Source organism: Lepisosteus platostomus, chromosome 15, assembly GCF_059453375.1.
Source record: "Lepisosteus platostomus isolate fLepPlt1 chromosome 15, fLepPlt1.hap1, whole genome shotgun sequence".
NCBI classification, from domain to species: domain Eukaryota; kingdom Metazoa; phylum Chordata; class Actinopteri; order Semionotiformes; family Lepisosteidae; genus Lepisosteus; species Lepisosteus platostomus.
This window is the reverse complement of record NC_142625.1, coordinates 26699440-26711591: the sequence shown is the minus strand read 5'-3', so window position 1 is coordinate 26711591 and position 12152 is coordinate 26699440. Positions and strand designations below refer to the sequence as shown.

The 12152-nt window shown below is 50.3% G+C and overlaps 1 protein-coding gene across 2 annotated transcripts; it reads left to right on the top strand.

Annotated features, from left to right (window-relative positions):
* The first annotated feature begins 2171 nt into the window (after positions 1-2171).
* On the top strand, positions 2172-11826 carry pigu (phosphatidylinositol glycan anchor biosynthesis, class U). 2 transcript variants are annotated; one of them, XM_088607928.1, is made up of 12 exons: positions 2172-2345; positions 3090-3154; positions 3521-3580; positions 3837-3899; positions 4280-4389; positions 4702-4802; positions 5102-5199; positions 5690-5844; positions 6333-6476; positions 6820-6944; positions 7184-7326; positions 8986-11826. In XM_088607928.1, the coding sequence occupies exons 1-12, from the start codon at positions 2216-2218 to the stop codon at positions 9097-9099; spliced, it is 1308 nt and encodes a 435-aa protein (XP_088464054.1). In that variant the 5' UTR covers positions 2172-2215; the 3' UTR covers positions 9100-11826. The 2 variants fall into 2 exon arrangements, with proteins under 2 accessions (XP_088464054.1, XP_088464055.1); XM_088607929.1 differs by lacking the exons at positions 2172-2345; positions 3090-3154 and adding an exon at positions 3167-3314.
* Positions 11827-12152: the final 326 nt, after the last annotated feature.

Genomic DNA, 12152 nt, shown 5'->3' with positions numbered 1-12152 from the left:
CTGCCAACAGATAATTGATTCAGCTGAAGCTGATCTCCTGTACTTACTCAACTCGTTAATTAACTTAAAGTTTTAATTTGGTTGCGCGAGCAGAAGCCCTGTGAATAAAGCTGAGAAGGATCACAGTAAGTCCTTAAGTCACCTGTGCCTTTTTAAAAAAACAGACGGGAAGAAATGAGTCTATTCCCCAAACCTGAACTGCAGCACAAGACCTAGAAACGTGAAGTCTGATACCCAGCAGGCGCTGGAATAGAGGTGTTAAATCTTAACTCGATCCGCCTGGATGTCCCTGAAACTAAAGACACGGATAGGGTTCAAATAAATATTCTCCTGTGTCCCTGTGTCAGGTTGCCATTGACTTGAAGCAAGCCATGAATTGATCTTTGCTCCAGGTTCCTTTGGCCTCTTCAGTGAGTTTGACCTGCTCTGTGCTGGCTAGGCTGGCAGACCAGCGCTTATTCAGGCAGACCTTCGCAGATGAGATTAAGTGACAGGCTGCAGCGCTGCCCAGCAAGGCTGGGCTGGGTCAGTACCGGGACGGGAGACCTTCAGGGTCGGTAAGGTGGCCCAGTTAGTGGTGCTCTGCTCTCTGGGGCAGGATTGCTAAGCCAAGCGACAGCTGCACTGCACCAGTGGACGACATGGTGACTCTCCTATATCTCTATATTTCCTATATCACCTGAGGTGATACAAATCACCTGGAATTAAAGGTGAGGTTTGTTAAGAGCAACTGGCGACTGAAATTGACACGTGCTGCCAATTCCATTGCAGGATTATTAAAACCGCAGCCAAGCAATAAAATGACTCAGGGAGACTTCGGGCTCCGCTCTTCCAGCCTGGGACACGTGTTCTCAGCTGAAACCCCGAGCCCTCGTAGGCGCTCTCCGTACTGCGGCCACAGCACCACCTGCTGGCGCACTGCGGTAATGCGCATTCTTTACTTCTGATCACAGCGCGAATATTCTGGAAAGGAGGCTTTTAAAAATACGACCACAGGAGTGACAGTAGATGGGTTTTTTTTGCGTTTCTCCTAATATTTACTCCCCCAGTTCGAATCGTGCACTGATACATCATCACCCCCCAGATGGGGTCCCTGGGGTTCAATCACCCGGGCGTCCTGGCCATATTCATCCAGGTGGGGCTGCACACTGGTGGGGGTGGAGGGGATCCCCATACATTCAAACTGTTTGCATGTTTACTTGCACATTGTCTATTGTTTGTTTGTACATTGTCTTGATGCACTGTTTGCACTTTGTCTTGTTTTTTACACTTGTTTTACAATCGAGAGACTTTCTGTAAGTAAGAATTCCATTGAACCAGTACCGGTTACATATGGCAATAAAGTTCAAGTTCAAGTTCAGTTCATTACCTGTAAAGCGCTTTGAGTGGAGAGTCCAGAAGAGCGCTATAGACGTGCGAGGGATTATTATTATATTCGTGTTGCAGTGTTAGGAGTGCGTCTCCCCTGTCTGACACGACAGCGCCCCCACAGCTCCCCACTACACTGGGGCACCGGCGCAGAATTCCTGGTATTAACGGATTAGTCTCCGTTTTAAATGGACATTAACGACATAACGCACGAAGTGAAAACACCAATTCCACGACGTTCGAGACGGCTTTAATATACCTTTGCACAGTGAAACGGATGATAATTGTGTTATCTTATGTATATCCACTTTTAATAGCATCCGAATATTGTTATCGTAGGAACGCCGTACATTTTATATGAAGTGCGTATATTTCTCTACTTGTAGCTCGAACGAAAGGTTTGCGCAGTTTTATTATTCGTGTCTGTAAGTGTAAGTCGCTCTATTTCACCTTGGACGTGTCACTGAGAATGCAAAGTTTCACATTTAAAACATAACTGAATACCTGCCTCACGGTTCCTGAGTTCTACGACGGCATTCTTCAGGATTTACAGAAATCCCAAACTTAAAAAAAAATAGTTTCTGATAAATGAACTTCCCAGTTCCTGGTGTGGTTTTCTTAAAATTAAATCGGTGCTTATTTCTGCACACTCCGATAATCCCGCCTCTATATTTTGTCAACCGAATCAGAAAAGAGAAATGTAATGATTTACGTTGGATTATGGGATTTGGTGTTCTTTACCTGTACCCTTCATGTAGGCTCCCAAGCAGCTTCCTGCAGGACATGACTACAAATCCCGTGACCCCCCGCGAAGACAGGAGGAGAGAGGTACTTCCTCTCGGCAAAGATGGCGGCTCCCTTAGCGCTGGGCTTGATTGTGGCTGTCACAATCAGGGCTGCATTGTTCAGGTCGAGTTTTGCTGACCTGATAGCGGAGAGAGTGGAAGTGGTGTCCCCTTTAAACGCATGGAAACGAGGTAAATAATGCATCAAACTACACGAACCGTTGTTTTCTTTGTTGTCATCGTTGTGAGCAGTCACTCGGAACTCGCAGCCCTTTCCTGACTGCTGGTCTACAACAGTCCTGTCCCCTGTCCGAAGCCGAGCATTACTGACCTGCATTGTACTGTTCCTTTGAGACGAGCCCTCGAAACCCTTCTGTTTGCAGCCGGGCTTTTAATGTCTTTGAATTAAAATGTCGTGAGTTAGCGATAGTTGTGAACGAATGTCAATTTAAATGTGAGCATTGAAATGCTCAAAGAGAGAGTAGCGTACTGACTTTTTTATTAAAGTAATTTCTAAAGGGAAAACCTTAAATTGTAAAAAAATATTTTTAATATGTAGTAATTGCTTGTTAGGCGTTTTGTAGGAAGCAGGGTGGAAGAGACTTCAGGTGAAGAAGGGATTTCTTCATGCTGCTGGGGAGTTAGCCTGCGAGATGACAAGGCCGAGGGGGTTAATGTCTAGTGAAACACGTGTGTGTGCTGGATGGGGTTGAGCCCTGTGAGTCCTGACACTAACCCAGGAGAAGTCGAGGGCCACCGAGGAGCTCCTAGTACCCCTGTCATCGCAGGGCTCTGACACAGCGTGTCCCCGATACAGCTCGTGATCCACTCCTCACACAGTGACATCACACAGTGACCATGCCAGCAGTTTCCTGTCAGAGAGCAGGACCTGCTGCTCCCCTGCTCACCCCTGTGTCTCCTGTCGGTTCCTTGCAGTAGTGGAGGGCCTGGCGCTGCTGGACCTGGGAGTGTCTCCGTACTCCGGGGACGTGTTCCACGAAGTGAGTCCCTCCCAGGGGAGAGAAGCGTGCTGGAATTCATCATGCTGATAAGACTGCCCTCCCACCGCACTGGGGCTGCAGTTGAGAAAGTCTGAAATGAATCCAGTTACTACTAAGACTGCTTACTGTTCAGTGGGAATCTGATCCTTGCATTTTCTCTGTTAAGTGTTATTTTACTCATTTATCCTGCCTCTTGTCTTCAGACGGCTGTAGTTAAGGATGTAAAAATAGAGTAATGAGTGTCGCAGCCCTGAGCGAAAGCCAGCTGATGCGAGTCGAATAACAATGAGTTTAAGAATTAAGTCTGTTTGCTCTGTTGAACTCGCACTAACAAGCAGCTGATTTTCTCCTCCTTGTCCTTTCCAGACACCTCTCGTGATTTACTTCTTTCATTTCGTTATTGATTATTCCGAGTTCGTCTTCATGGTGAGTAATCATTGTGATGTGCTGTCGAAGCGATTTCCTCTCTAGGAAACAAGCTCAGACAGTCTCGTCTCCGCTGTTTCGTATCCCAGCGGACAGCGGAGGCGACTTATGTTTTGGGTTGCAAAGGTGTTAAGCGAAAGATCAAAGCAGTGCAGCTTGGGTTTCTTGTGCTTCTTGAAACATGACATGCACTTACTGGGGAAATCAGCTTCCCAGGCTTTGAGTGGAAGAACTGTCCTGGGCCTTCTCTTCACAGATAGCAGATGGGATCACTGCGGTAGCACTGTATTTGGCTGTGCGGGACTACAATAAGATCATGGTAAGACAGCTTCTCCAGGACGAAGAAGACCTCTCACACCAGTATCATCTCCTGATAAACACTGCTGTTTGCTTTCACAAGGCATTGTGACAGGAGTAGATCACCCTGAGATACACTAACTGTGGCCCAGAGAGACCACACAGATTTGCTGGAGACAGACAGCGTGCCTAAAACTATAGCATGGGTTTAATTATTGTGCCATAAAGACTTATATCCTTAAAGATTTAACTTTCCTTGCTGTTGTGATTTGAAAGTGAGTCAACTAAATTGAGCTTCAGAAACACTATCTCAACAGAAAACAAATAGCAGTTAGATGTTAATAATTAAAATTAGCTACAGAGGTGTTGTTGTGTGTGTTATAATTTATCTTTCTGTGCCAGTTCAGGAAACAGAAATATGCCTTGGAGGCTGACCGTTATCCCCATGATGTTGTGGAGCTGTTCAGAACACCGAAAGAGATGTACTATATCCCTCTCAAAGTGGCTTTATTGTAAGTGCTGCACGGCTTGCCTTCTGTGTGAGTGACTGAAGCCTGATTCATGAAAAATTAAGTAGCTTGGACTTGTCCTGTCAGAGTGACAGAGCTGCCTGCCTCAAACACAGATCTTGGCAGGAGTGTGTGGAGCCGTGCTGCACGTAACCTCTGGGCCTTCAGCAGCAGGCTGACTGCCCACCTCACAATAAGTAAGTTCGACGGGCAGCACAGCCAGGGCCATTCCTGTTTACAGACTGGAAAAAGCCACTTGAGCGCGGATTGATTCATCGTTCTCTCTCACTTTTCCTCTCCGTCTCCTTCTCCCAGTTATTTGCTGAATCCCTTCACCGTCCTGTCCTGTGTGGCCAAGTCGACCTGCGGGCTCAACAATGCTGTCATTGCTCTCTTCATCCTGTGTACGATAAAAGGTACAGCTCTCCAGGCCGGCTGGGCAGCCCTGGGGACGGGGATGAGGTCTCCGGGCACAGGGGGGCAGAATCGGACTCTTCTTTCAGGTCCTTTCAGGGCAGCAACAGCTTGTTTAAGACACCGTCTTGAAAGAAGACTGAAAGCAGAGCACTGGACAAGCTCACGAGTGTTGTGGTCTTTCAGCACTAGGATCCTGAACATTTTGTTATTAAAAAATAAATGTGCTTCGCCAAGAATACTTGTCATGAAAAAAATGGGAAAGCCTCTGTTATATTACTGTTGTTTGGTGTCTGTGCAGGAAGTGCCTTCCTCAGTGCCATATTTCTGGCATTGGCAACATACCAGTCCATCTACCCTTTAACGCTGTTCGCCCCAGCGCTGCTCTTCCTCGTGCAGGTAAGCCTCCAAACTTCCTGCTGGTTTCAGATCTGTTGCCTAGTGGACAGGATTGCTCATTGTGAGCTAGTCCGGTGTTCCCAATTCCAAAATGCACATCCGGTCGTGTAGAACCTAAAGTCCCGACCCAGCCACAGGTCAAGGGAATCCACAGAAAGGAAAGACGGAACAGGAGGTCTGGCGCTGCACCTACTTTGCTGTCCTTGACTGCATCTTTGAGGTTTTAGACTCACGTCTGGCACAGCCCTGGGCACAACTGTGACGCTTCACCTGACCGAGACCCGACAGCATTCCTGGGAATACCGTGGGAAACGGAATTAGGAGCTGAGGATGCAGAGACCTTCCTCATACCCTCAGGGGAACCAATCCCAGAGCTGCTGTGCTTCCAGCTTACTGACCAGGCTGTAGGAGGCGTGTTCCCTGTTGACTGTAAAGGGCTGAGGTTCAGTTGCAGTGGGAGCTGACATCTCTCCCCCTCCTGTCCCCCCAGAGGCTGTATATCCCCGTGAGTCTGCGCAGCCCCAGTTTCTGGATCCTCGCAGTCCAGTATGGCGTGATGTTCCTGGGCAGCCTGGCCATCATCGTTTGTCTCTCCTTTTTCCTGCTCAGCTCATGGGACTTCATTCCCTCCGTGTACGGCTTCATGTGAGTAAGATCCCACCTCCCCCTTCCGCTCTGGGCGTCCTGCTCTGCTCCTCTGCCTCCTCCTTGCCCCCTGCCTCCCTTCCCACTCCGTCAGTCTGTCTGTCCCCACAGCTGACAAAGCTGCGTCCTTCTGTCTCCAACCCCTCCCAAGCATCCTGCACCCTGCCAGGAGCTTAAAGGTGGAGTTTGGCAAAAGTGTCTGCGTGGTAGGTTTAGCTAAGTATTCTAGGGGCTCTGATCTTCTTGTAGTGCATCATGAGATTTAAAGCAGCGCTTCCTAAACTTTGACAGTTTTACAGGCAGTTCTGAGGAGTTGTAATGACAAACAAGTTAGTCGAGTCATTTAAAAGATTAACAACTGCGTTGGCAAATTGCTGCAGTAAGACCCTGTTTCTAAAGCACGAGAAGGTGATATCACTGACTTTGTGTGGTCCTGCAGTATGTGACAGAATCCCGTCTGTTTCTGATATCTCCACCTCTCCGCCCAGCCTGACGGTGCCTGACCTGACCCCCAACATCGGCCTGTTCTGGTACTTCTTCGCCGAGATGTTCGAGCACTTCAGGCTCTTCTTCCTCTGCGTCTTCCAGATCAACGTCTTTTTCTACATCATCCCCCTCTCCATCAAGCTCAAGTGAGTCGCCGCCCTGAAACCTTTACCCGTTGTTGTCTTTCTAAAAACGGGAAAAGCCCATTTCTAGTTTCCCTCTGTTTTGTTGATGTGCCTGAGACGCAGGGAACGATTTCACCTGTTCTGGTTTTACTCCTACGAGTCAGCAACCCTAGCAGACTGTCCTGCAAGCAGCTCGGGGTGTCGATCCCTTGGTGTTTGACAGTTTAAGGGTAGAAAATCAGTAGTTTCCAAAGAGGGGGAGAGGATTTATGATTGTGTGCTGTGGGTAGTTGAGTTTCTGCTGCTCAGACGCGGAGGTATTTTCCTCCTGCCTCACACTGCTGTGCTGTCCTGTGTGTCCCAGGGAGCACCCTGTCTTCCTGATGTTCATGCAGATCGCCATCATCTCCATCTTCAAGTCCTACCCGACGGTGGGGGACATCGCCCTCTACATGGCCTTCCTGCCTGCCTGGAGCCACCTGTACAGATGTGAGTCTCCTGCCTGCTGTGCTCAGCCCGGCCCCGAGCCAGTGCACAGCTTGCTGTCTGGCTGTCTGTCTTGGGGAGAGGGGGGAGTTAGATGTCAGCGGTTTTCCGTTTTTTCTTCATGGAGAGAAGCATCAGTGGCTGTGACTCGTGTGTGTCTGCTGTGTGTAATTCTGCTGTCAGAGGGCAGTTTGGCTGCCGGTGTTACCGTGTGTCCCTGACAGCGCGTGTTTCTCCCTCAGTCCTGCGGAACATCTTCCTGGTGTCCTGCATGCTGCTGATCTGCTCCATGCTGTTCCCAGTGCTGTGGCACCTCTGGATCTTCGCGGGCAGCGCCAACTCCAACTTCTACTACGCCATCACTCTGGTCTTCAACGTCGGTCAGGTGTGTACACCCAGGGATCACCACTGCTCCCTGTTCGTTTTCCCAAAGAGGTCCCGCTGTCCAGGAGTAGGATTTGGAATTCCATTTAAGGCTATGTTGCGCTTTTGTCATATTTGCTGGCAAATTCTCAATGCTACTGTGGAGAATTTAGATCTATCCTCATAAGAATCCAGCAGTTTTCTTATTTCTGCACCCAGTGGATTAGCATATTATGTGGTTAGGCCTCTCCATCCCTAAATGTGTTCAGAATGGAACCATAACCCCAAACGCTCAAACAGGAATGTCGCTCTATGTGAAGTACACATTTCCACAGCATCTTAGTTTAACTTGCAGGAATTCGTGGTCAGTTACAGAGAACAGCCGAGCAGTCCCATTGCTGCGCTGTTAGACTGCGTGTGAGCACTGGCTGCCGAGGAGGATCTGTCGTGTTCACCAGTCCCTGTACAGGCAAACAGGATCGGGACTTCAGCGGGCTGCCTGGGCTCCAGGACTGAATTATTGAAGAGGAGGTGCAGGGCTGAGTGGATATCTGACCCTGAGCTCGTTTGCCTTCAGTATTAATGAGTGTGAGAATGATTCCTGGGGTCGGATGTTCTGACAGGCTTTTGGGAAGGAGGTATTCGGATCTGGCGACCTCTTCCTGCTGGAGTATTGAATTAGAGACGAGTGGCAGACAAACGGGGGGGCTGGTCTTGTGCCTTGCGTCCAGCCGAGAGAGGTGCGACTCCAGCCCAGGCCTGCTCTTCATTAATTCATGGCACCTGAAAAGCAGCAGGGGCGAAGGTCAGATTGCTCCACTCGGTGATGGGGTGTCATTCTACACCCACCTGGACAGGTGTAGGTGTTGGCAACAGGGCAAATTACACTGAGTACCCATCTTCATCAGGTGTCGCCTTTCCCACTTGTTTTGACCCGGTTGTCTTGTCGAGCTGTCAGAGCATTGTGGACCACATTGTGGAATTGCACATTAATCCGAGGGAAAATGCACCTGTAGCTTTCACCTCTAGGTTATGAATGATTAATGGTGTTGTGCGCAAGGTAGGTTTTTAGTTCTCCGCCCGATCCAAGAGCACATTAATGCAACATTTCAAGTAGCTGTGTCAGCATGCGTAGGCTGCAAAGGAAAAGGTAAAGGTTTATTCCATGCTGAAAAGAGACGCAACGCTTCTTATTAATGTTCCTTATTAATGTAGCATATCTTGCCGGGGTTCAGAGCGAGCAGATGACTGCTTTCCCTGTGTTCTTGTCTCTTTCCTTGTCACTTTAGTTTATGCAAAGCCGTCAGTTTAAACACAGGGAGCATGTAGTTGTTGAATCCAACCACCATAGTATGTTCCAGGACGGGCTTCCTAACCCAATATATAAAGAAGCAGTGAATGAAAAGAGTATATGGGGCTCAAAAAGCCAAGGTACAGAGCATGCTGCAAAAGCATGAAAGCAGGCAAAGTCCTGATGCTTCAAGATCAAGGCAGCACGTCCAGAACACAGAACACAAGGCTCTGGTACACCGGCAGGAGACCCACCTGCATCAGACAGCATCAGCTGAGTAGAGAGTGCAGCCAGGGCAGTAAGCCGACAGCAGATTGTGTGCGAATGAGGCATGCTGCGCGTCATGAGGTAGATGGAACCAAAGAGATGTTTCTTTCCTGTCCCCTCCAGATCCTCCTGGTGTCAGACTATTTCTACGCGTACCTGCGACGGGAGCATCACCTCACGCACGGACTGTACTTGAAGAAGAAGGATGGGTCGGAGGCCACGCTGGTGCTGAAATAGGCACGGGGACGCCTCAGGGGGAACACGCAGGGGGACACATTACCTTCTTCTTCAAACAGATTTTTTTTAAATGCATGCTCTCGCAGACCACGGCCTCCCTTGGCCGGTGTCGTCCCTGCTGCCCGGGAGGGGGGCGACGCCCTTGGAGATACTGGCTGCTGCCGTCGGATTCTCTGCCGCGGAGGCTCCCGACGGAGGGCCGCCTGCTGTCGGTGTGCTGACGCTCGCCGGCTGTTCCTGCTCCCCCTCCTCTTTTCCTGAGCCCCCTGTCCGCGCAGGCCGGTCTGTGAGACCTCAGGCCACACCCCCCTCCAGCAGGGGGAGACAGACCAGGAAACGGCTAAGCCAACCGGCCTCTTCGTTTTCAGTGTTTATCTTTTTTTATCGGCCTTCCTCCCTCTAACCAGCTGTCAGCAGCCACCGATTCGTTTCCTTCCGAGTCCAGAACACTGTTTTATCATCTAGGTTGGATCCCAAGCTAAACATTTCAGGCGTGATAACTGTGCACTACGTATATACGGATATACTGCGTATATTGCTCTTCTGTCGAAAAAAAGAAAGAATTTACTTGCTGGTGAAAATAAACCCGCAACCATAAATAAAAAACGCCTTCGGGGTTGGATGGCCCAAGTGCGGGACTGAGCATCTGACGGGGCTCTGGGGTTGAGGGACCGGCCCCCCACGGGCAGCTCCGCGCGCAGGACTAGCGAGCCAGGGCGCAGTCTCGCACCGGTGAGATGAACACGGAAAACGAAGAGTGCGGCCGGGGGGGCTGGTGTACGCGAGTCGAGGGCCGGGGACTGTCTCGCTGTGTGTAATGGCTTCCCGCCAGTGGAAGGAGGTTTTCAGGTTGTTCTTGGGCAGCCAGAAAGACCAGAAAGCTTTCCTAAACCAGTCTGCAGTGCGCGAACCCTTGCTGCTGCCTGCAGTATCTTGCATTTATCCATCTGCAGGAAGTACAGGGGGTTTTGCTATTAGTTTGCCTGTGCAAAGAGCTGCAGTTTGAAACCTGTGCAATGGAGCAGTGGAATGTGGTGCACTTTCAGATGGCACCATGGGTCCCATGTTTGCCAAGGGACAGTCTCTTGAGCAGCAGGGTAGCTCCTTGCTGTTTGTCCAGGCCAGCTGTCTTTAACCTTAAGTGTGTCTCCGTTTCCTGGTGTTGCTGCTCGCAGGATCCTAGTGATTGTCAGGTAGAAGGGTCTTCAACATGCTCCCTGCTGAGCTCCTGGTGTAAGGAGCCAAAATTCACTTGGCTTGTCTTTCCATTGCACTGTTCTGCTTCTGTTTCAGTGCAGACAAACGGTATTTCTTACACATCATTTTGAAGTTTATTCAGCTCAAGTTGTGTAATTGGTTCTTGCAGCAACAGCATGAGAAAGTATTCTGACACAGAAGGGGGAGTCTGTGGTCATTCTAAGTGGCTCTGCTCCGCTGTGCCAGGATTATACAGGCTCTTGGACTAGTCTAGGGGCTCCGTCGTTGTGGGGATTATTGCAGAAACTGCTCGAGCAAGATCTGTAATGGTTAACCTGTGATCTCACCCTGATGGCCCATTCCCAAGTCACTCTCTGAGCAGCCAGGGGGATTAGGCAGAGGTCTGCACAGCCATGGTGGGTGGGCTCTCCTGACCTCTGACCTCACGCGGGCCTCAGCCTGTTGCTTGCTGTTGTGCAGTTGCTCTCCTGGGGAGATGACTGGCTGGCGGGCATGTTCCTCAGTGATCGGAGCACAAGCTCCTGGAGGGGAAGAAAGCCCAGGGCCCCCGGGGGCGCTGTGCTGAAAGAAGCAGTGGGGCAGCTGTGTGGAGCCGGCGGCCGGTTGTGGGTTCGAATCCCAGGTGTGTGCGGAGACTGCTGTTGTGTCCTTGAGCCCTCCGGCTGATCGCAGCAGTGGAACACCCAGGGCCGCTCTCTCCCTCACGTTACCAGCTCATGTGTGCGAGAACAGTCATCCTTCCCTGTGAGTCTGATGGGGGTGGCACTGTTCTGTGGCCTTGGGCTGGAGCGGACAGCAGCCTGGCAGAGTGGGCCGTGCCCCCTGGAGCCCCCCTGCTCCCACCCTTCAGATATTCCTTGCTCTTTCTCTTCCTGTCTGTTACCGCCTGCCTGTGGTAGGAGGTTTTAGGCTGTTCCCGGGCAGCCTGCTCTGCAAGGCACACCCCCTTCCTCACTCTCCATTCCCTGCTCTTTCTCTTCCCGCCTCTCCTGTCCCTGTCTCCAGGAATGGAGCTCAGCGTCGGCAGCGGTGAGCGTGATCATAATCTAATTTTATTGACGTGACGCCTGCAGGGAGGGGGCAGGTAAACTAACGATGGTCTTTTTGGGATGCGGTTTTACTGGGACCTCGGTGAACGTAGTGTGACAGGCAGTACTAACTGGGGTTAAGATTGCCATGTGGCTTAAGGCAAAATTGGCTGGAGCACCCCTTCTCGAGCTCGACAGAACCCATCCGACCCAAACCCCTTACTGGGGATGGACTGGGAGACTGCTGTGCTGAACTGGACCAGTCCTGCCTTGACTGGGAGAATCGCCTGTTGTATTCTTGGATGTTAAAGTGTTCATTACAGAAAAACTCGTTTTACACTCAATATTCTGTCTGTCGAGAGTGTCATGGGCTTTGTTATTCACACTTCTCTTTTATTTTAAAGAAAATAAACCCACTGGTTTTTAAATAATTTATACATTACTTTGATACACAAAACTGTAATAAACTACTGAGATGAGACGCCTGGTAGCTCTGCTGGTGTTTTCTGTGCCTCTGAAACGTGACGTTAGGCGTCACTGCTTGCTCTGTAGATGCTCTGCTTTCATCAGGGCTGACCGGCATGAGTCGCTGAAGGAAAGGGATGATGGGAAGGCTGCTCGGCCTGCGGGATCTGCGCAGCAGCTGCACACTCGTCTGCGCTCCTGCTCTGGCGGGCGGGGAGTCACGGCCCCCCTGCTCTCGGACTGGAGAACTTGATCACAATTCACTTCAGCCATAATGGGTCCGGTGACATCATTAAGCGTGAGGTGGAATGCAAGCCAGAAAACTGCTGAGTAGAGGGTTAA

Excerpts from the sequence above, each read along its gene's own strand:
- pigu (XM_088607928.1), top strand. The coding sequence starts at position 2,216 with ATGGCGGCTCCCTTAGCGCTGGGCTTGATTGTGGCTGTCACAATCAGG. Across the intron at positions 3,900-4,279 it reads GGGACTACAATAAGATCATG|TTCAGGAAACAGAAATATGC; the intron begins GTAAGACAGCTT and ends TTTCTGTGCCAG. Across the intron at positions 6,477-6,819 it reads CCCCTCTCCATCAAGCTCAA|GGAGCACCCTGTCTTCCTGA; the intron begins GTGAGTCGCCGC and ends TGTGTGTCCCAG.